This window comes from Suillus clintonianus (genome assembly GCF_016758775.1).
Source record: "Suillus clintonianus strain FC179 chromosome Unknown DEU56scaffold_6, whole genome shotgun sequence".
NCBI lineage: Eukaryota > Fungi > Basidiomycota > Agaricomycetes > Boletales > Suillaceae > Suillus > Suillus clintonianus.
Window position 1 is genome coordinate 805,600 of NW_024539230.1, and position 20,677 is coordinate 826,276.

Below are 20,677 nucleotides of genomic sequence, written 5' to 3' on the forward strand. Positions count from 1 at the left end.
TGCAAATGATTGATCAAATTGTAGGTACTGGGCTCCCGGCATGTGCGTTGCTTCTATGATGACCCGCCAGTTCTCACATCTATCCTCGATGAAATCGTATCTAGTGTCGATCTTTGAGATCATTAACGAGCCTCGGCAGCGATGTTTGTGTATATTTGGGTATTAGAGTACTTACCGTCTTCGGTTCCTATCTCTCCCTCAGTCGTTCCGCTCACGACTGAGGTGAGTACAATAGCTACTCACATAGAACGTTACTAACATACGCTATAGTTCGCGTTGTTAGGTATGGTAAATTAATACAGTCGTTCCGCTCACGACTGAGTTCGCGTTGTTAGGTTATGAGCCCTGAGGCCGCTCAAGTCTAGTAGGTAATCTACACTGAACGACCCTCCACGAACCTGCGATGGGCGTTGAGTCAGTGACGACCAATGTTCCCATCCTCTCCGAACATAACTACCCAACGTGGAAGATCCGGATCCGAGGAAAGTTGCAGCGGGAAAAGGTCTGGGGCACTGTATCTGGTGAAGACCCTGATCCATCAGCACCGCAGGCCAGCACGACGTCACCCGCTGCCCCCACCGCGTCTGCATCGACGAGTGCTACAACTCCATCTGCCACCTCCTCAGTCACGTCTGCCCCCTCCGACACTTGGAAGATTCGGAATGACAAGGCTCTCGGTATCATCATCGAATACGTCAGCAACGAGAAACTGGATCTCATCGCAGACCAGACTTCCGCCAAAGATGCATGGGAGAAACTTGAGAAAGTCCATCAAGGGACTAACCCGGGGCTAAACGCGTTTTTCACGCTCAAAAGCATGATGGGTCGGAAGTACATTGACACTTCGTCGATGGAGGAACACATTGCCACCTTCGCTGCCGACAACCGTAAACTCGTAGCAATGGGAAAAGCAATCGCCGACGAGATGCAAGCATTCCTCGTGCTGACGTCACTGCCACCTACGCCTATCTGGGAAACGTTCACAACATCACTGCTCCAATCACTCCCTGCCAGTTCGACACTCACTTTCGAAACCGTCTCCACTCGACTGCTTTCACAATCCTTACTCATGAAGGGGAGCTCGACACCTCCAGAATCTTCGTCTGCCCTCGTTGCTAATACCCATGCCGGTACGAGTGGAGCTCGTGACCAAGGCCAATACTGCGATTACCACGAGTCGCATGGCCACGCCACAAAAGACTGCAGAGATCTGAAGGATATGAAGAAGGAGCGTAAGAAGCGGAAGCGGAAACCGCGGGAGCGAGAGAAGACGAGCAAGACTAAGGCTAACAAGGCAGATACGGACACGGACACAGACACAGATGAATCAGACTCGGACACTGTCGAGACACAGACCAGGGGCGAGAAAGCACAACATACCCGTACAAAGCACCGTCGTAATAACGAGCGTGTTTATATAACGAAGACATTAATGAAACGTGCTCAATTGTATGTGCTGGCAGCGGGCATGAATAATGACACTCGTCGTTCCAAGGACATACTCATTGACTCCGGCTGCTCTCGCCACATGACACCGCACAGAACCTGGTTCATCGAGTCCACCTATCGAAAACTTCACAAACCTGTCCTTATCCACCTCGGTGATGACTCCACCATCAAAGCAGTGGGAGTAGGCTCTGTGCAATGCGTGCAACACCTCCAGGGTGAACGACGTCACCTGACCATCAAAGATGTGTTGTATGCCCCAGACCTCGCAGTCACGCTACTGTCAGTGCGACGACTGGCACGTCATCACTGTATCACATTCGATGGTCCAACATGTGAGATACGAGACAAAACGAGCAACCTAATTGTTGCAGAAGGCGAAGAGCACAGCAACCTGTACCGTCTCATTTCGGAACCTATCACAGCAATAGTTGACAACCACGAGTCGACTCACCTTGCAACCGACATCAATGTGCTACATCGCCGACTCGGTCACGTCGACCACGACAGCATCAAGCGCATGGTGGCGAAAGGATATTTGCAAGGTATTACATCAGTAACAGGCAAGGAAACCTTCTGCGAGAGCTGTGTCAAGGCAAAGATGAAAAAACTCCCATTCAAGCACCAAAAGGAAACTGCTGCAGCCCCGTTGGCCTTGATCCACTCAGACGTGGGCGGACCTATCACACCACAGTCACCTGAGGGTTTCCGATACTGGATCACATTCATCGACGACCACACACGCTACCCGTGGATATTCTTCATGAGGCACAAGAGTGAGGCCCTGACCAAATTCAAGGAGTGGCAAGCAGCAGTCGAACCTTTGCACAATGCCAAGCTGCAACAGGTCGAATTCTCCCACAACTGGGTCCGTATCTTCCGTACAGATAATGGAGGAGAGTATATCTCGCACGATTTTGAGACGCATCTTCGTTCCAGCGGGATTGTTCATCAGACAACTGCTCCCGACACTCCTGAACAGAATGGACTCGCAGAGAGAATGAATCAGACGCTTGCAAATCGTGCACTTGCAATGCTAATCGACTCTGGGCTGCCGAAAACTTATTGGTCCCACGCGTTTCGTACAGCATCGTATCTTATTGCACGCAGCCCTGCGTCAGGAATCAAGGGCCAAACACCTTTCGAGAAGCTCACTGGTCGAAAAGTTGATGTCTCAGGTCTACGTCCATTTGGTTGCAAAGCCTACTCATTAATACCAAAAGACCAGCGCTCGAAGCTCGACCCTCACGCCCGTCGATGCGTTTTGCTCGGTTACGAGTATGCCTCCAAGGCATACACCCTATTGGACATAGTGACCAGAAAACTGTTCAAATCCAGGCATGTAGTCTTCGACGAAAGCCCCGGAACGGCACCTGAACTGCAAGGTGACCCTATGGAGCCCATTGAGTGGGAGCAACCAGTACCTGGCGAAGGAGACGTGACGACGCACCCACAGTCCCTTCTATTGGACTCCGGATCGAATACCGGACAGGTGACGTCGTAAACGTCACGCTGAGACATTGCGAGCGCAGTTGGATGACGACGTTTGACGTCGGGCATCGCGCCGACGATACAAAGTGTCAAGGTCGTATGCTATCCATATATTTTTCATCACTATGCTACTTTACTTAAATTCACGACTCTATCCGTCCGAGCATCTCAGTCATTCTATACAGACTGAGATGTAAGCTTATGTTCCCCCCCTTACATTATACCAAGCGGCTAACTCGTTCCATAGAATCTATCTAGGTACTATACATTGTATTGAGTCATTCTATACAGACTGAGATAATCTATCTAGTTTTCCCGCTCTCTCGCGTCCCCGCTCGCCTCTGATCACCAGAGGTTATGAGCCCTGCCTCGACCATGGACTCCGCGCTCCCCAGCACCAATTCCGCACTATTCAACGTCCCCAAGCTAGCCGAGGATGGCAGCAATTGGATTACCTATAAGGAGAGAATGTTGACTGCGATTGCTGCCCGAGGTTTGATGCGTTATGTCGACGGTCGAGCAGTACAACCGACTCCGTTCAAAATCGATCCGAAGACGAGCGCCCTGTCGAAGCCAGACGGTTCGCCAGCTACGGAAGCGGAGGTGGACGAATTAGATAAGAAAACGGATGAGTACTTCCAGAAAGACTCACTCGTCAAGCAGCAGATGTTCAGTACGATCACTGATCGACTGTTACTGCGCGTGCAGAAGCTCGAGGGCTCTGCGAGAATCTGGAAGGAGATACGCGATATCCACGAAGGCAAAACTGAGCTGGTTCAGATTGACCTTCGTAGACGCCTACAAGAGGTCAGATGCGACGAGAATGGAGACGTTAAAGCTCACTTTAGCGAGCTACTCCGTCTACGAGAGTCCCTAGCGGGCATGGGGGCCGATATAGAAGACCGCGACTTCTACGCGATCACGCTCGGCTCGCTCCCAGAATCGTATCGACCCTTGCTATCCTCCATAAACGCTGCCGCGAAGATCGCGCAGAAGCCGTTATCGCCCTACGAATTAATGAATGTCGTTAGCGAAGAGTATGAGCATAGGCTCCTCACCGAAAGACGCCCCGCGAAGAAGGGCACTAACTCTGCCCTATCCGCCAATACCACCCAGAACAAAGGCCGCACTACCAGTTCATCCAACCCTGACGCCACGTGCTATAATTGTGAGCGAAAGGGACATTACAAGAGTGAGTGTTGGAGGCCAGGGGGTGGTAAAGAGGGACAGCGCCCCCCTCACCATAGAAGGAGGGGAGGACGGCCACAAAAGCAAGGTGCTAATGCGGCAACGGACAAGCCAGCAGCTGATAACTATGCCTTCGCGGCAACGTCAGACTTAGCTGGGATAGCGGAAGGACTAAACGTACCTCCAGATCGTCGTGGTGCGATAATGGACTCGGGAGCGACATCGCACTTCTGCCCCGATCGGGCGAAGTTTACGAACTACGTCCCCATCCCGCCCCAAGACGTTCACACTGCAGACGGCTCCAAGATTAGCGCAGTGGGAAGGGGAGACGTCACGATCGACTTACCACTGGGAGACAAGCGCAGTACCGTGACCTTGAAGAACGCACTGCACGCCCCACGTATGGCGTTCACACTGATCGCCACGAATCGCATAACTGCGGCAGGGTTAGCAGTGCACTTCGAAGGGAAGTTTTGCAAAATATACTCACCTGCCCCCAACTCCACCCTCATCGCCCAAATCCCACAAGTCGAAGGTCTATACGTGGTGGATGCGACGCGTCAGCACCAATACGCCAACGTGGCGAACTCCAAACTCACCGTCCATGCGCTGCACAAAGTCCTGGGGCACATAGCCCAGCCCGCCGTTAAGCACGCCATTGCCAGCGGACTTGTCACAGGCCTTCAGCTTGACCTGTCCTCGAAGGACGAATTCTGCGATGCCTGTGTGAAAGCAAAGTCAGCACATCACCCTTTCCCAAAGGAGGCAACGAGGAAGGCGAGTACTTACGGTGAGGTCGTGCACAGTGACCTTTGGGGTCCAGCGCAGACCACGAGCATTGGAGGGTCCTCCTACTACATATCGTTCACGGACGACTTCTCCCGCGAGACGCAAGTGACGTTCCTGAAGCACAAAAGCGAGGCGTTAGAAGCGTACAAGGCATATGAGGCACGACTCACCAACAAGCACGGTCGCAACGTCAAGACCCTTCGATCTGATCGAGGGGGAGAGTACCTCTCCACAGAGTTCGAAGCCCACCTCAAAAGCCGTGGGACTAGTCGTGAGCTGACGGTCCACGACTCCCCGCAGCAGAATGGGGTCGCAGAGAGGCTAAACCGGACGTTAGTAGAGCACGCTCGTGCTATGCTTATCGCGAAGGACTTACCAAAGTTCCTGTGGGCGGAGGCAATCAGTTATGCCGTGTGGTTGAAGAACCGTCTTCCATCCAGGTCGATACCAGGCCAGACGCCCTATGCTTTGGTCCATGGTACGCCCCCAGATCTTTCGAGGGCACGGGAGTTCGGATGCCAGGTGCTGGTGCATGTTGAGCATGCCGGTAAGCTTGAAGCGCGTGCTGAGGAGGCAGTGTTCGTGGGGATAGATGCTGAAAGTAAAGGGTACAGGGTGTTTTGGTCAGCGAAGAGGCGTGTGTCAGTGGAAAGAAACCTCACCTTCGTCCCTACGCCAGCCGTTGTTGATGTAACGCTGGGCGAGGGGGAGTCCACTACTAATAGCGCCCAGCCGTCGCCAATGCCAACACCACATGCCCAACCCTCTCCGTCGCCAATGCCAACACCACTTACCCAACCGTCTCCGTCGCCAATGCCAACACCACTCATCCCAACTCCAGAACCATCAGCACCTCGCGAGACACGTGCAAGACCTCCTCCTGGATACTATGCGTCTTTGCAGCAAGGGGAGCGAGCCACGCTTGCAGCAGAGCAGGTATTTGAACCTGCAGAGTCAGATTTCATCGACGAAGAAGTACTCACCCACCAATATGCCTTCGCTGCAGTAGAGCCAGAGGTCACCTACCAGCAGGCCTTGAACGGGCCTGATGCAATTGAGTGGCAAGAGGCGATCGATTATGAAATCAGCCAACTCGAGAAGTTAGGCACGTGGGAGATCGTTGACTTACCGGCACGCGCGAACCTCATACCGTGTCATTACGTCTTGGCGACAAAACGAGGACCAAACGGTGAGAAGCTGAAACTCCGAGCTCGATTAGTCGCAAACGGTCAACGCCAGAAGTTCGGGATCGACTACTTCGATACGTTCGCCCCTACCTCGAATATGTCCACCATACGGACCGTCCTCACGATGGCTGCACAAGAAGATTGGGAAATACATCAAGTGGACATAAAGAGCGCTTACCTCTACGCGGAGTTGAAGGAAGACATCTATATGCGGGCCCCACCGGGTTACTTGAGGGAAGGAGACGAGAAGAAGGTCTTGAAGTTGTTGAGGAGTTTACCAGGGTTGAAGCAGGCAGGATTTGAGTGGTCTGAGGAATTAGCAGGAGTATTCGCGAAGATGGACTTCAAGCGCTCACAGGTCGATCAGGCAGTGTACTACAGACGCGTGGACGAAGAACACACGGTCGTCACTGTATCCGTCGACGATATGGCAGTTACCTCAAAGCACCTACGCCACATCGTGAAGTTCAAGAGCGAGCTCACTAACTACTTCGAAATCTCGGACTTAGGAGAACTCAATTGGTTGCTGGGCCTTAAGGTCGAGCGTAACCGTCTCGAACGCACCATCACTCTGTCGCAGCACGCTTACATTGACACCATCTTACAGCGATTCTACCTAACAGACGCCAAGAGCAGCCAGACGCCAATGGAGCCTGGAGCTGACTTGTCGGATGCACAGTGCCCTGCCACCCACGCCCAGCTGGAAGCCATGCGCGACGTACCCTACCAGCGTGCCATCGGGTCGCTGATGTACGCAGCTACCAGCACACGCCCCGACATCGCCTTCTCCGTAGCGACACTCTCTCAATTCATGAGAAATCCGGGAACTGCTCATTGGGAGGCCACAAAACGCGTACTACGCTACCTGAAGGGTACCTCTGAGTACGGTATCACCCTTGGAGGGACAGACAGTGGTCTGGAAGCATACGTAGACGCTGATTGGGCGTCCCAGACGCATCGCCACTCCACCTCAGGATACGTTGTCCTACTCAACGGTGGGCCAGTCGCGTGGAGCGCACGCAAACAGCCTATCATTGCGTTATCCACGGCTGAGGCCGAATATATTGCGCTAACAACTGTCGGGAGAGAGATCCTATACCTACAGATTCTGCTAGACGAGCTATACGATCCCCCTACTCTCCCAACGCCCATCCATTGCGACAACCAGGCAGCCATAGCCCTCGCCTCCAACAACAAGTTTCATTCCCGCACCAAGCACATTGATCTTCGCTATCACTTCGTCAGAACTCACGTCAAGAACGGCACGTTCAGCCTCACCTATTGTCCCACAGATGACAATATCGCGGACGCGTTCACCAAGGCCCTCCCTCGTCCTAGGCTCCAGAAGCTACGCCATCTCATGCACCTCGACAGCGCTCGAGGGGGAGTATTGGACTCCGGATCGAATACCGGACAGGTGACGTCGTAAACGTCACGCTGAGACATTGCGAGCGCAGTTGGATGACGACGTTTGACGTCGGGCATCGCGCCGACGATACAAAGTGTCAAGGTCGTATGCTACCATATATTTTTCATCACTATGCTACTTTACTTAAATTCACGACTCTATCCGTCCGAGCATCTCAGTCATTCTATACAGACTGAGATGTAAGCTTATGTTCCCCCCCCTACATTATACCAAGCGGCTAACTCGTTCCATAGAATCTATCTAGGTACTATACATTGTATTGAGTCATTCTATACAGACTGAGATAATCTATCTAGTTTTCCCGCTCTCTCGCGTCCCCGCTCGCCTCTGATCACCAGACCTTCTGGTAGAACGGGTGCCTGATGACCTGCTGAACGCAGATTTAGAATCTGTTAACTCCGGCAATGACCCAGTCCCAGAAGCAGATGATGATGTCGCTCACAACAATGATCCCATAGCCGTACCGCTCAGCAAGAACACCAGCCCAGGGGCAAAGTCTGAAAGACCCACGAAACGTGTTCGCCAACTGTCGAAGGTGTCAACGAATCCGGTCAACATTGACGACGCACCCATTGCGCAACGACGAGAACGCCGAAACATACAACCACCAGCTCGCACACCCCAACTTGTAGCCAATCAGATAAGAATCCCTTCAACTCCCAATCACCAAACTCTAGCTGAGGTGTCAGCACGGCCAAAACCAGCCACAGTTGATGTACTCGGGTCTCCAGAGAGTCCACTAACTGAACTCGCGTCGGAATCAGAAGAACTGTTCCTAGCCAACGACATTCACTGTCACATGGCTGCCCTCGCTGAAAGTGACCCAAAGGCTGCCGAAACGCCAAGGACCCTTCGGGAAGCTTTTGATGGACCAGACGCAACGTTGTGGAAGGCCGCATTGGACGAAGAGTTAGCATCCTTGAAGGAGAAGAGAGTATTTCGTGTTGTCCCTCGTCCAAAGGATACCAAAATCATTGGTGTGAAGCCTGTGATGCGAATCAAGGTCAACGCTGAGGGCGAGATCGAACGATACAAGCTTCGACTCGTAGCACAAGGTTACAACCAGAAGAAGGGGACAGACTACAAAGAAAGCTACTCGCCAACTCTGGGAATGGAAGCTGTGAGGGTGATTGCCGATATAGCAGCTGAAGAAGACCTTGAGCTACATCAATTAGATGTATCCACCGCTTACCTCAATGGTGAACTCGAGGAAGAGGTGTATGTCATGCCGCCCGATGGTGTGTACTGTCCTGCGGGCCACGTATGGGCACTTGGTCGTGCACTATACGGTCTGCCCCAATCCGGCTATGTCTGGAACGTCACGCTGCACAAGGCGCTCGTCGGGATCGGATTCATCAGAATCAGCGCCGAGTACTGCCTGTATGTGTACCGTGATAAGAAGGGGCGCGTTTGTTTTCTTGCCGTGTATGTCGATGACCTACTCGTAGCTGCAAAAGGTTTAAAGTTCACCGAGAAGATGAAGAGAAGGCTTCTGCGACTCTTCAAAATGCACGACCTTGGTGAAGCCAAGCATCTGCTGGGCATCGAAATCACACGGGACCGAGCCAAGCGGACCATCAGTTTGTCGCAGCGACAATACATCCTGAAAATGCTTCAGAAGTATGGATTGCAAGATTGCAAGCCAGTCGCGACACCCATGGACCCTGGCCTGGTACTTTCAAATGCACAGTCGCCCGAGCCAAACTCTGATGAGTGGCTCGAGATGCAAGGAAAGCCGTACAAGAACATCATTGGATCATTGATGTACGCGATGGTGGCCACTCGTCCAGATATCTGCTATACAGTGGGAGCATTGGCTCGTTTCAGTGGAAACCCAGGCAAGGTGCATTGGGTAGCTGCCAAACGTGTCCTGCGTTACCTTCGGGGTACAAAAGACTTAGCACTCACCTTCTCGCCCGTCAAACGTCGTGATAACGCACTCATATTCTACGGCTACTCCGACTCGAACTGGAGTGGAGACGTCGACACATCACGATCAACGTCGGGTTATGCGTTTCTCATGGGAGGCGCAGCTATATCTTGGAGCAGCAAACTGCAGGGGTTGGTTGCTCTGTCGTCCACCGAGGCTGAATATATCGGGCTCTCGAACGCAGCGCAGCAACTCACATGGCTGCGTGAACTCATGGACGAGCTGGGTTATACCCAGCAGAAACCCACACTGCTCCTGGCCGACAACCAAGGGTCCATATCCCTTACGAAAAACCCGGGTTATCGAGCACGGACGAGACATATTGGCCGGAAGTATCATCATGTGCGAGAAGTTGTGAACGAGCGAAAATGGGCCGTCGTTGACTATTGTCCTACGGGCGAAATGGTCGCCGACATCATGACGAAGGCACTGCCTAAAGAGAAACACCAAAGGTTCACAGAAGCCCTCGGTTTACTGCCTCGCTCGAGTGGGAGTGTCGATCTTTGAGATCATTAACGAGCCTCGGCAGCGATGTTTGTGTATATTTGGGTATTAGAGTACTTACCGTCTTCGGTTCCTATCTCTCCCTCAGTCGTTCCGCTCACGACTGAGGTGAGTACAATAGCTACTCACATAGAACGTTACTAACATACGCTATAGTTCGCGTTGTTAGGTATGGTAAATTAATACAGTCGTTCCGCTCACGACTGAGTTCGCGTTGTTATCTAGCGTCGTCACTTCGTCATCGTGACCTCTCTTTTACTACTAATTATTGTCGTCGCTTTTCATGATTCTGTAGAAAATAGAAGCAGTCGCCCGTTATGTGTGTGAACCTCGACACCGAAGCTGAAGTCCAGCAACACCCTAAGCAGCTTCAACAAAATTCTCCAACTGCAAGAGGAGAACTCCGAAGCGTGGCAGAACTTGACGAAGGAGACGGTCTTGTAGGTAGACTGAACGCATGAAGGAGATGAGATGAATTCATACTGTCGACAACGACGCACGCTAAATTCTAGATTTAGACTAGATGACATACCTTGAACGTTGTAGTAAAGTGTCCAGGGGTCTTCTAGGGGCCCATCGGTCGATAGAGCTGCAAGGTGGCGAAGGAGAACTGCTGTCAAGTCACCCGGCGATGGCTTATGCTGTCCATTGGGGAGGAAATAACGAAGGAGAGCGTTTTTCGGACCATACCCAGGACACCGCGGCTGGCTGACCAACCATATGACTTGTTTTTTTCTGTTGAAGCAATTATTGGCGCGGAGTGCGTCTAGCGTCCGCTGGACCTCAGGGAGAAATACTGAAAGAGTGGCATGTACTGCAGCATCCACAATCTGACGGGAGTTCGGTACGGCGTATGAAGGGATCTTCTCATGATGACTTCCAATATAAGACGGAAAGTCTGAAAGGAATGACCAGTTCCCTGTATACGTTGAAGGCGGTGCGCTAAACGGCCCCCGTCCCAGTATAAGGATGTCTGCTTTCCTCGCTGAAGCTAGCCAGTACGTTTCGTGGGACCTTACGCCGCTGAAGGCATGGATGTATGGGACGGAATACTCTGACGCTTCTGGGTCGGGCAAGGTAAGAAGGGTATCCGACAAGACGTAATTAACGAGCGATGAACCAGTTTGCACGAGCTCTTCGACGGATGGTGAACGGATATAGCGAACAAGCCCCTCTTTAAAAACGGGATTGTTACTGGCGGCACGCAAACATAGATGATGGTGAGTACAGAACTCCTTCCCGAGGCATGAGAATCGTTTTCTTTCGGACCTCTTCTGGTTGTCAAGGAGGAAGTTGTGGAAACGGTATACATGCTCGCCGCCTACCATGGTCAGTCTCTTTCCTGTGAGGGAAGAGCACAAACACGAGATGGGCTTGATGCAAGAATCAGATAAGTCGTGGATCTGAGTGTCATCCGATGAGAGTGACTGTCTCGATGGCAGGACAGGCGATGCGGAAGTCGGGTTAATGGCCTGTTGTGACAAGGAGCATGAACGGAATTGAGAGAGGGTAGAGAAACATCGTAGGAGTTCTTGAGCAGCCGCGTCTTGTTTGAGGAGGCGTGACGAGAAGCTATCCTCTGCATTCATCGTAGAGCGTATATAGTCATCCACGGCAACATCCAATGTGTCCAGTATTTCTTCTGCAACAGCCCAGGCGGCGCTCTTACTAGTAGGACTCGAGACTGGTGTTGAAGTCGACCGGAGCCAGATCACGGTAGCACAGATAAATATGACCATTATTACGCGATGTGAGAGTCTCCGTATCTTCCTGAGTCTGATAGCGTACCAAAACATGATGCGGTCTTCAAGATGAAACGAAGTTCACTGAGGGATCGTTTGAACCAACCAAAATTCGAATTCCGCGATCCAGCGACCAAGCTGTGACTGTCATTCCCAAACACAGTGAGTCGTCAATGCAGTCACTATGTATATTTTGTTCAATCCCTTGTTTTTCATGCCTTTCCCGCGACAACATCAATATCAATGTCTCCAACCATCAATGGCACCGGGACCCTCGTAGTCATGAACAGGCTCATGATGACATGTTGTATGAATTATATAGTCCTCGGACAACATCATGAGCCTGTTCAATTCCGAATTTGAAGGGCAATGTATTTGTTCTTTCCGCGGCATTTGGAGACCGACGTGTCTGCCAGGCTGGCAAGCTTGATGATTAACTGGTTTCCTCGGGCTCCTCCATGGTCAAGAAGCAACCATTTGACTGCCAGTGGTTTTCTTCGGTATAGTCTGACTCCCACGTGCAGGGCTGTTGCCACTCAGATCTCAGAACTCAAACTGGGAATTTCATATCAACACATTTCATAACCATCGATGCAGACTCACACATAGGGGGTTTTACTTAACATTTTGCTTCAGATCTAGGCTTCGGCTATAGAGTATTCCAGACCCTAGACCTACTATCGACTACCACAACTTCGGACCGTCTTTTGCTTTTTTCTCAGCTTTATGGCAATCGAGCCACTACATTTCGCTCATCACTAGCACTGCTAATGCAGCGGTAGGCACTCTTGAACTTAGTCAAGCGTCGTGGCTGGAGCTGCAGCACGATGAAGAAGGGTTTTCAACAAGGAAGTACCTCGTGCAAACTCTTTCTTCTACTCCTTGAATCAAGGGGAATTTTGTCCGCGCGAATTTGAGAAAGAGTCCCAAATTTGCGCTGAAAAGGCTGCTTCGGAAGTCATGCATGGTCCCCGGCCTATGAGACAAAGTAGTATTACACGCACAAGCTAATCTTCCAACGCATCCAGCAAATTCTCCGCCTTCGCCTTCTTCCACCGCTTCTCAGTAACTCTCATAATATCCGGGAACCATTGTCCAAGCCTGCCCTCGACTTCGCGTCCCAACACCATTTCTGCAAGGGCCTGCCCGCTTAACCATGCATGCACCATCCCCTCGCCCGAATATCCAGCTGCAATCCACTCCCCTGGCGCAGCGCCCACATGCACCCGTTCCCCACCCCCCTCTTTCTCACTCGTCACAACTGAACTCAACGGCGGTTCACTCCTTCCAGACACCACACGCGGCAAACGGCCAACCCAAGGTATCAAATCCACTGAAATGCCCAAAATCCCGCTCCACAACCCCTTAACGCGTCCGTCCGCCCACTCTCCATCACCCCCTTCTAAAGGCACGCTCTCCTTCCCCCAATTATCCTCACCAAAATACCTAGGAAGCACACCAGACAAATGCGCGCCGATACGTTTACTATACGTAGTATCGTCCGTATTTCCCATAGCTTCGTACCCCTCGTCCCCATCTTGTGCGAATCCACCCCCTAGCATGAGTTCGTGTTCGCCTGTGGGGAGTTGGGTGAGATAGTCGAATCCTATTGGTCGGGTGTAGAAGACGAAGGAGCGGTGGGAGGAGGGGTCGGAGCTGGGGGTGATGAGGGATTGGCCTGGGCGCTGGGCTGACATGTTGCCTCGGAAGGGAATGATTTTGGCGCGGAGCTTTTCGAGGAGTGTTGATGCCCAGCCGTTGGTTGCGTGGATGATGTGGGGGGTTGTGATTATCCCGCGGGGGGTGGAGAGGGTGTAATAGGGGGTGAATAATCTTGGAGGTGACATGAAGGGGTATGGTGGGTAGGACGTTGGAGGTGAAATGGAGGTACATGGTGTGTTGGTGCAGAGCGAGAAGCTGTGGGTGGGGTAGGTCAATTTGATTGGTATGGAATGGGAAGGGGAGAATTTACTTGTCGGGGTATCGTGATAGAAGCTTTGCGAGGATTCCGGTCACGAATTGATATGGATGGATTGCGCCTGCGCTGGAAGATATGCAACCTATGGTGTCAGATGCTAGGTAGAATTTCTGACACGAGCATAAGTTTTGTGCTGTGCCTGAGTCATTGGACGTACCTCGATAGCTTCTTTTCCTTCGTGCACTTGATGATGCTCCGCATCGAGGGGGAAGTCTGCTTTATATGATTGGACCTTTGTCTTCGCCTTCTGAAACATGTCCGAGTCATAATACACATCTACTGATTCTACCTCTCGCCACTGAGACTCTGCAAGAATGTCTTCCTGCTCTGCGATGCTTCGTAGCTCCTCGAGGTGAGCTAACCTGAATTTCATCATCTTTTGAGCAACAGCTTGTCCGTGATCACGCTTGAGCGAGGAATAATCATGGTATAGAGGAGGTGAGATGTGTCCGCCATTTCTACCGAGGGTGTTGGTGCACTGGTCTATGAAAGAGTTGATATGATACTCGCCTGCCAGTCGCGCCTGAACATGCATCTCTTGCTTCCAACATGAGAACTTTAATATCATGCCCTTCAGCATGCGCGCTATTCAAGAGCTTCCTCGCTACCGACGTCCCAGTGATACCCGAGCCAATAATGACAAAGTCAGCATGAGTCGGGAGCTGGGAAATGTGAGTGGCGATGGGCGAAGGTGGATAGGACCAGAATGAACGACTTGGGTTTGGAAGTGGGAGTCCTGGAGAGCGCTGGATGCGCGCTTGGAGAGTTTGGAATGTATTGAGGTTGTCGAGGAATTCGGTGAGCGCTAGGCGTATGAGGGAGAGTGCGTTGCCCATCGCGGGAAGGAAGTAACCTTGTGGTGTTTGTCATGCATTGCAGTTGTGGTTGACCTTCATCAACTTCACACTGGTACTAGTGAGTCTGCTCTCAGAAAAATGTTCAGCTCGGTATGACTCCCTCAATTCCGTACCCACTAACATCCTACCTGTGTCTTCATTCGTCTTACAGAATCGTCTATGGTCTACTTTTGGGAGGCTATTACGTTTTACTCGAGAATATTGACGCGAGTTGAAACCCGCACATCAAACGTGCCATCCTACGTGAAACCACTCGAGTCGTTCTCTGTCTGACGGAATGTTCATAGGTTCTCCGACGGCTAGTACAATACGATTTGTTAATGGACACGAAACCACACGTACACGAGAGGGCCGAGGCCCGACAGGGAACGACGACAAGAAGTCTTAGACAAGTCTTCCGAAGTGCCTTCCCATTTGCGCTGAGCCAACTTGCAGGATCGCACACATAGCCTATTTAAGTGGTTGATGGCAACGTCTTGTACCACTGCGTGCACTGGTCAGGCCGCTGGGTTGTAATCTGGAACCATAATTAAAGAGTCCACCTATCACAATCTCCACAGATATCTCTAGGCCTGGGTCGATACACACTATGCGAATGAGGGCTTCGTCCTCGTCTCAAAAAGTTTGCGTTGTCCAATCAGAGTCAGCGCTACTGTCAAGATCCTCAAAGGAGTATTCCTTTCGTGCGTATAATATTAACAGGGCGTAACATAACTGGTTCCTTCCGATTTGAACCGAGGAGCTGTCTCGCCTTGTTTCGCCAACGAAGTCTTGCGGATACCGCCGACTGATGCTGTGGCTAACTTGCGCGGCTGCCAGGCACCCACAGGGTCGTAACCTCCAGTCACAATATTAATGAGCCCCGATCCACCTAACGTGCCAATGACTATCGAAGAAATCACACGCTCACACGAAAACAAAACCGCTAGTACTCCTCTAACCCTCGAGATACTCTATGATCTTCGTCACGGCTCCAATTTGAAGTGCGTTGTGCCGGAGACAGGTGTCGTATAGAATCCCAGAAGTTTTTTTTTTGCCTTGGTGTGTTCAAGTTGTTGGTGTGGTATAATATTTAGGGTGCAACCCGACGGATAGTCCCTTTGCTCACTCACGAATTACTAAAACACTGATGGTGGATTGCCTACTCTGGGAGGTCCATGTTCCCAGTTATTCAGTTTGTGCCAGAGCGCAACAAGTTGCCCCCGGTATAAAGCCTAGACAGTCTGAGGCTTGAACTGCACTCAATCACCTGCATATCCCTTTCACTCCAGATTAACTCATACCTAACCACCATTTTTTGACGTCATGGATGCTGAGCAGTACGTTTTTCTGCAAGTTTCAGATTCTGACCTCGTTTATATCTGATTTACCACACACAGATTTCGTAGAGCTGGCTATCAAGCCATCGATAGAATATGTGACTACCATGGTTCCTTAAGGGATAGGCCTGTGTCATCCCAAGTTGAACCGGGGTATCTCAGAAAAGCACTCCCATGTCTGCACTTTTTATATGTTTTACCTTGCGCTTTCTTCTCATCATTCTGATCACAGCATCCGCCCCAACTGAGGGCGAGGATTTCCAGCTCATCGCGGATGACTATCAAAAGTACATCATTCCTGGTACTTGATTCCCATTATTGGACAAATTCACCCATCTCATTCAAACTGACAGGTTTGACACATTGGCAGCACCCCTCGTTCTATGCATACTTCCCTACGTCAAGCACATTCGAGGGTATACTTGCAGAATTATACGCGTCTAGCACCTCTAACCCGGGATTCAACGTACGTCTCTCTACCGCAACTCTCCCAGTATCTTTGTAATCGTTGTTGTAGTGGTCTGCTAGCCCCGCATGCACAGAGCTTGAGGCTGTTGTCATGGACTGGACCGCCCAGATACTCGGGCTTGATAAGTCGTTCTACAACATCTCCGAAGTCGGCGGCGGCGTCATTCAGGTTTGTTTTTCATCCCCTCATATCACCAATTTATACTGATCGCCGTGCACTAGACGTCAGCATCTGACTCTGTGTTGGTCGCAACTGTCGCTGCTCGTTCACGATATATTCGTGAGCACCCTCACGTGGCTATGGAGAAACTCGTACTTTACACCACCACTCAAACGCACTCGCTAGGGAAGAAGGCTGGGCTTGTCCTAGGACTCAATGTCCGCGCACTGGAAGTCACAGCAGAGGATGACTTTGCATTGCGTGGAAAGACGCTTGGAGTGGCATTGCAGGAGGACGTGGACGCCGGGCTCCACCCTTTCATCCTGAGTATAACTTTCGCAATGGATTTCATGTCTTGGAATTGATGATGTTCGTTGTTGCAGTTGGTACGGTAGGGACGACATCATCCGGTGCTGTCGATCGGCTTGACGAGATTGCTGATGTTGGTGCGTATCCTGATCATGCTATTAAAGCTCCTTGAATCTCGTTCCTACGCGCAGCGAAAAATTACCCTTTCCTTTGGCTGCATGTCGATGCCGCTTGGGCAGGCGTCGCATTCGTGTGTCCTGAATATCGCGAGGCATACCAACTTCCTGCAATCAATAAATTCGTAGACTCTTTTTGCACCAATTTCCACAAGGTTTATTCATTAATGTCTCGTGACGTCATTATGGGACTCATTGAAATTCTACAGTGGGGTCTAATCCATTTTGATGGCTCCTGTTTGTGGGTGCGGCACCGAACAGATTTGACCGATGCGCTGGACGTCACACCTGAGTTTTTGCGGTCGAAGCATGGGGACGCTGGTGCGTTTCTGTTATTTAGTCGACAAAACGCGTTGCATAAATGACGAATGTGTATAGGCACCGCTATCGACTACCGCAACTGGCATCTGGGCCTTGGCAGACGGTTCCGCTCGCTCAAATTTTGGTTTGCTCTTCGTGCGCGGGGGGTGAAGGGGTTCCAAAAGTATATCACTGACGTATGTTAGCTTATTTACTATCATTGGTTTCCAAACCATCCGTGCTGACATTTAGTCTTGTCTCACCAGTGCATCAAGCTGAACACCGAGTTCGCACAGCACATATACGAATCTGACTTATTCTCCATCGTCACAAAGCCGTCCCTTGCCATGACAGTCTTTAGGCTTACGCCCAAGTCCCTTCCTCAGCTAGGGACTCCCGAGCTCAACGTTTTGAACCGCGCTTTTTATGCTCGCCTTGCGGCACGAAGTGATATTGCGATCACCCAGACGGACCTGAATGGGGTGTTCTGTGTGCGGATGGTGATTGGCGCTGAGAAGACTGTAGAAAGGGATGTTGATGAGGCGTTGGCGTTGATGAGGGATGAGGCGATGATTTTGGTGGGGAACTGGGCGAGAATGCGAGATTGAGAGGGCGGGAGTACTATGTATGTTTTATGGTATGTAACTATTAGACTGTGTCACACATCCCTTTCGATCCTTAGACACTATTGCGCACGAAATGTATAAGTACTTACTGTCGTTACTTAGCTACTGACAGTTTATTGCTTGTCCGCTACAGTTGACCCTACCGTTCCTTTCTACTAGCTAGTCTTACTGTCATATCCTACAGAGTCCCGTTCGCGCCAGTATATATATGCATACCTTACTCGTAGGATAGCAATGTGTTTGGAACCCCCGAATACTAGACTTTGATCCTGTCTTTCGAGTTCGAACGCATTCTTCTCGTGTGCCGTTGTCTTCGAGCCTAATCCGCTAAACGGTCAACGTCACACTGACGCAGCAATTTCATTGAGTTCACGGCCCTAGTGGGACAAGCCGCTCGGCTGAATTTGATCGGAGTTTGATTAACGTTCAAGCTTTTACCTCGATAACGTAAGCGATATGAAGTACTTGTTTTACTCTGCTTGTTGTTGTTCTTCGTCGTCCTCAGACTCTTCTAATTTAAACCGGTGACTGCGAACGCTATCCTAGAAACTAGCACTGGGATGAAACTCAACAGCACTATCAATGCTTTTGGGCGTGCCTCGAGGTGGAGCTTTCTTCGAAAGGGTCTATGGGTACCTACTTTCCCATTCATGAGGCCTGAAGGCCTGAGCACTGAGCCACTCATCCCCACATCGAGCAGGTAACCAAAAATTACCTTACAAGGCAAAAAATAAAAAGTGTTGAGACGCAATCGAACCCTCTTCCAACTCTCTTGCCTTTCCCACTAACCGAGTGGCTCGTTCCTTATGCTCAGACCATGGCACACGATTGCTTCGCGCTTTTTGCCTTTAAAGGCAGAATCGCGCACCGCAGAAAAGCAATCGTACTCGAAGTCCATAGCACGCCTGGTGCTTTAAAAGGAGCGCGCAAGATGTGTGGATCCGCCATAACACACGCGCTATTCATTCACTTCAGGGATTCAATTCCACACCGCAGATCATTCACAACCGCTTCTTTCCTCTCAATCACTATTACAAGATGCCTGCTGCAGGACGTAAGACGGTACGCTTTCAGCCTACCTTACATCACGCATCTTGTACTCATGGCACTTTCTCTATAGGCACCTGTTGACTGCCCCGTTTGCTATAAGGTCATAAGCCGTAAGGCAGATCTTCCCAGACACATGCGGACGCACGATGAACACAAGGAAGCTCTGTACGTGATTGTGCCTTATTACACCATACGGTTCCTGACCTGGTTACTCTCTTGATCAGTATGCACGCATGCCCATTCCAAAACTGCGATTACAAGACCCTCCAAAAGTCCAACGTGCAAACGCATATCAGGACCCACACCCGTGAAACCTCGACGTGCCCTCACCCTGGGTGCCCATTTGCCACTACCGATCCAGGCAGCTTGACGCGTCACCGCAAGCAACTACACAACTACAAGCCCAAAGCGCGTCGTAACCACGGTGGAAAAGCTGCTCGACGGTCCGTTGCCGCACCTTACCCCTCTGCTCAATTTGTAATGCCAGAGGTAGAGATTCCTACATCCCTGAATCTCAATGACCCGACATTTCCCGAGATCGCAGGCCTCATTCCTTGCGATGCGCTCTCACCCGCTTCGTCCAGCGACTCCGGTATTCCCCAATCCTCGGGCGAGTTCATTGAACTCACCTGGGAGCGACTCTTCCCCGATCACTCTGCTGAGAGCTCTGCCTCCGTTTATGATCAGCCCGCTCAGTTCCCCGTTCCCACCAACAACTACTTCCAGCCCCCGCCTGTCCCTGCCGATCTCTCCACTCTCCACATGCCACAGTTCGACCCTGCGCTGTTTTCCGATGTCAAATATCAGCAGCCTGTTCCTGATGTCAACTTCCAGTCCCAGCCCGTCTTCGATGCGGACTTTCAGTACCAACCCGTCTCCGGAAACGATCAGAATACCTCCCTACCAGCCGAACTGGACGAGTTTTTGCTGAAATATGGCTCGGGATTCTTTGAAGGCCGCTGTGAGTACCAGGACAATACAACGTATTCGACAGCCCAGCCCTCGTTCACAAACGAACACAACGTCTAATGAATTCTGCACTATTATCTTTCATCTCTTTGTCATATTGCCTGTACATTATCATCATCATTGGCATCACCATTGCAATCTCATTTGGAACTCGGCATTATCATTATTGTTCATTTATATCACACCACTTGCATCTTCTATACATATCTTCATCCGCATTTTTAGAATCGCGACCTTTAATTTGTAAATTACATTATGTGTCTTAGTACATGAATCTCATGACTATGGATCCATCACCTCGTTCCCCAGCAGCTTTCTTAAGCTTGTATCAACCGTTCTGTCACACCACGCAACCGTCACATACGATCTACCCAACAGCAATCCTCATATCTAGACTTTGTCAACGTTAACACTGGTGCACCTGCGATACAACAATGTTGACGCTATGCCGAGATTAGATAAGGGTAACCGAAACTGCAATGTCCAACAGACGGTACTGATCATTCTTCAAGATCGCGTAACAAATCGTGGTTATAGTAACGAGTGCACAGTCCTTGTGTAATTCAGCGCGACGCCGAAACATGGTGAGAGGACGGACACAGACAACTTCCCCGAACATCAGTGTATCCCACACTCAAGACTACGAAGTTGCTCCTATGATTTGACAGCCGTGAACTGAAGAAGACGAGACGCCTGTTGACCTCTTGCCAGTCCTTCCAGCAGTGTCTCCCGGCGTATACTTGGTTTACTTAATCAACG

At 50.9% G+C, this 20,677-nt stretch overlaps 3 protein-coding genes across 3 annotated transcripts; 1 reads left to right on the forward strand and 2 right to left on the reverse strand.

Moving 5' to 3' along the window:
• Positions 1 to 10,324: 10,324 nt before the first annotated feature.
• On the reverse strand, positions 10,325 to 11,794 carry DEU56DRAFT_977087 (uncharacterized protein; the record flags this gene model as incomplete). The annotated part of the gene is made up of 2 exons (XM_041359633.1): positions 10,497 to 11,794; positions 10,325 to 10,413 (listed from the first exon to the last, which is right to left on the reverse strand). Exons 1-2 carry the CDS (start codon positions 11,758 to 11,760, stop codon positions 10,325 to 10,327), a joined length of 1,353 nt encoding a protein of 450 aa, XP_041213879.1. The 5' UTR covers positions 11,761 to 11,794.
• A 919-nt stretch (positions 11,795 to 12,713) lies between these two features.
• On the reverse strand, positions 12,714 to 14,520 carry DEU56DRAFT_868761 (FAD dependent oxidoreductase; the record flags this gene model as incomplete). Its single annotated transcript, XM_041355517.1, has 5 exons — positions 12,714 to 13,539; positions 13,576 to 13,623; positions 13,679 to 13,794; positions 13,842 to 14,142; positions 14,195 to 14,520. The coding sequence occupies 5 exons, from the start codon at positions 14,518 to 14,520 to the stop codon at positions 12,714 to 12,716; spliced, it is 1,617 nt and encodes a 538-aa protein (XP_041213880.1).
• Positions 14,521 to 15,846: 1,326 nt separating this feature from the next.
• On the forward strand, positions 15,847 to 20,237 carry DEU56DRAFT_977089 (pyridoxal phosphate-dependent transferase; the record flags this gene model as incomplete). Its single annotated transcript, XM_041359634.1, has 14 exons — positions 15,847 to 15,860; positions 15,921 to 16,036; positions 16,093 to 16,161; positions 16,214 to 16,326; positions 16,378 to 16,497; positions 16,551 to 16,815; positions 16,872 to 16,934; positions 16,989 to 17,128; positions 17,183 to 17,294; positions 17,352 to 17,470; positions 17,540 to 17,851; positions 18,875 to 18,961; positions 19,020 to 19,114; positions 19,174 to 20,237. The coding sequence occupies 14 exons, from the start codon at positions 15,847 to 15,849 to the stop codon at positions 19,976 to 19,978; spliced, it is 2,430 nt and encodes an 809-aa protein (XP_041213881.1). The 3' UTR covers positions 19,979 to 20,237.
• Positions 20,238 to 20,677: the final 440 nt, after the last annotated feature.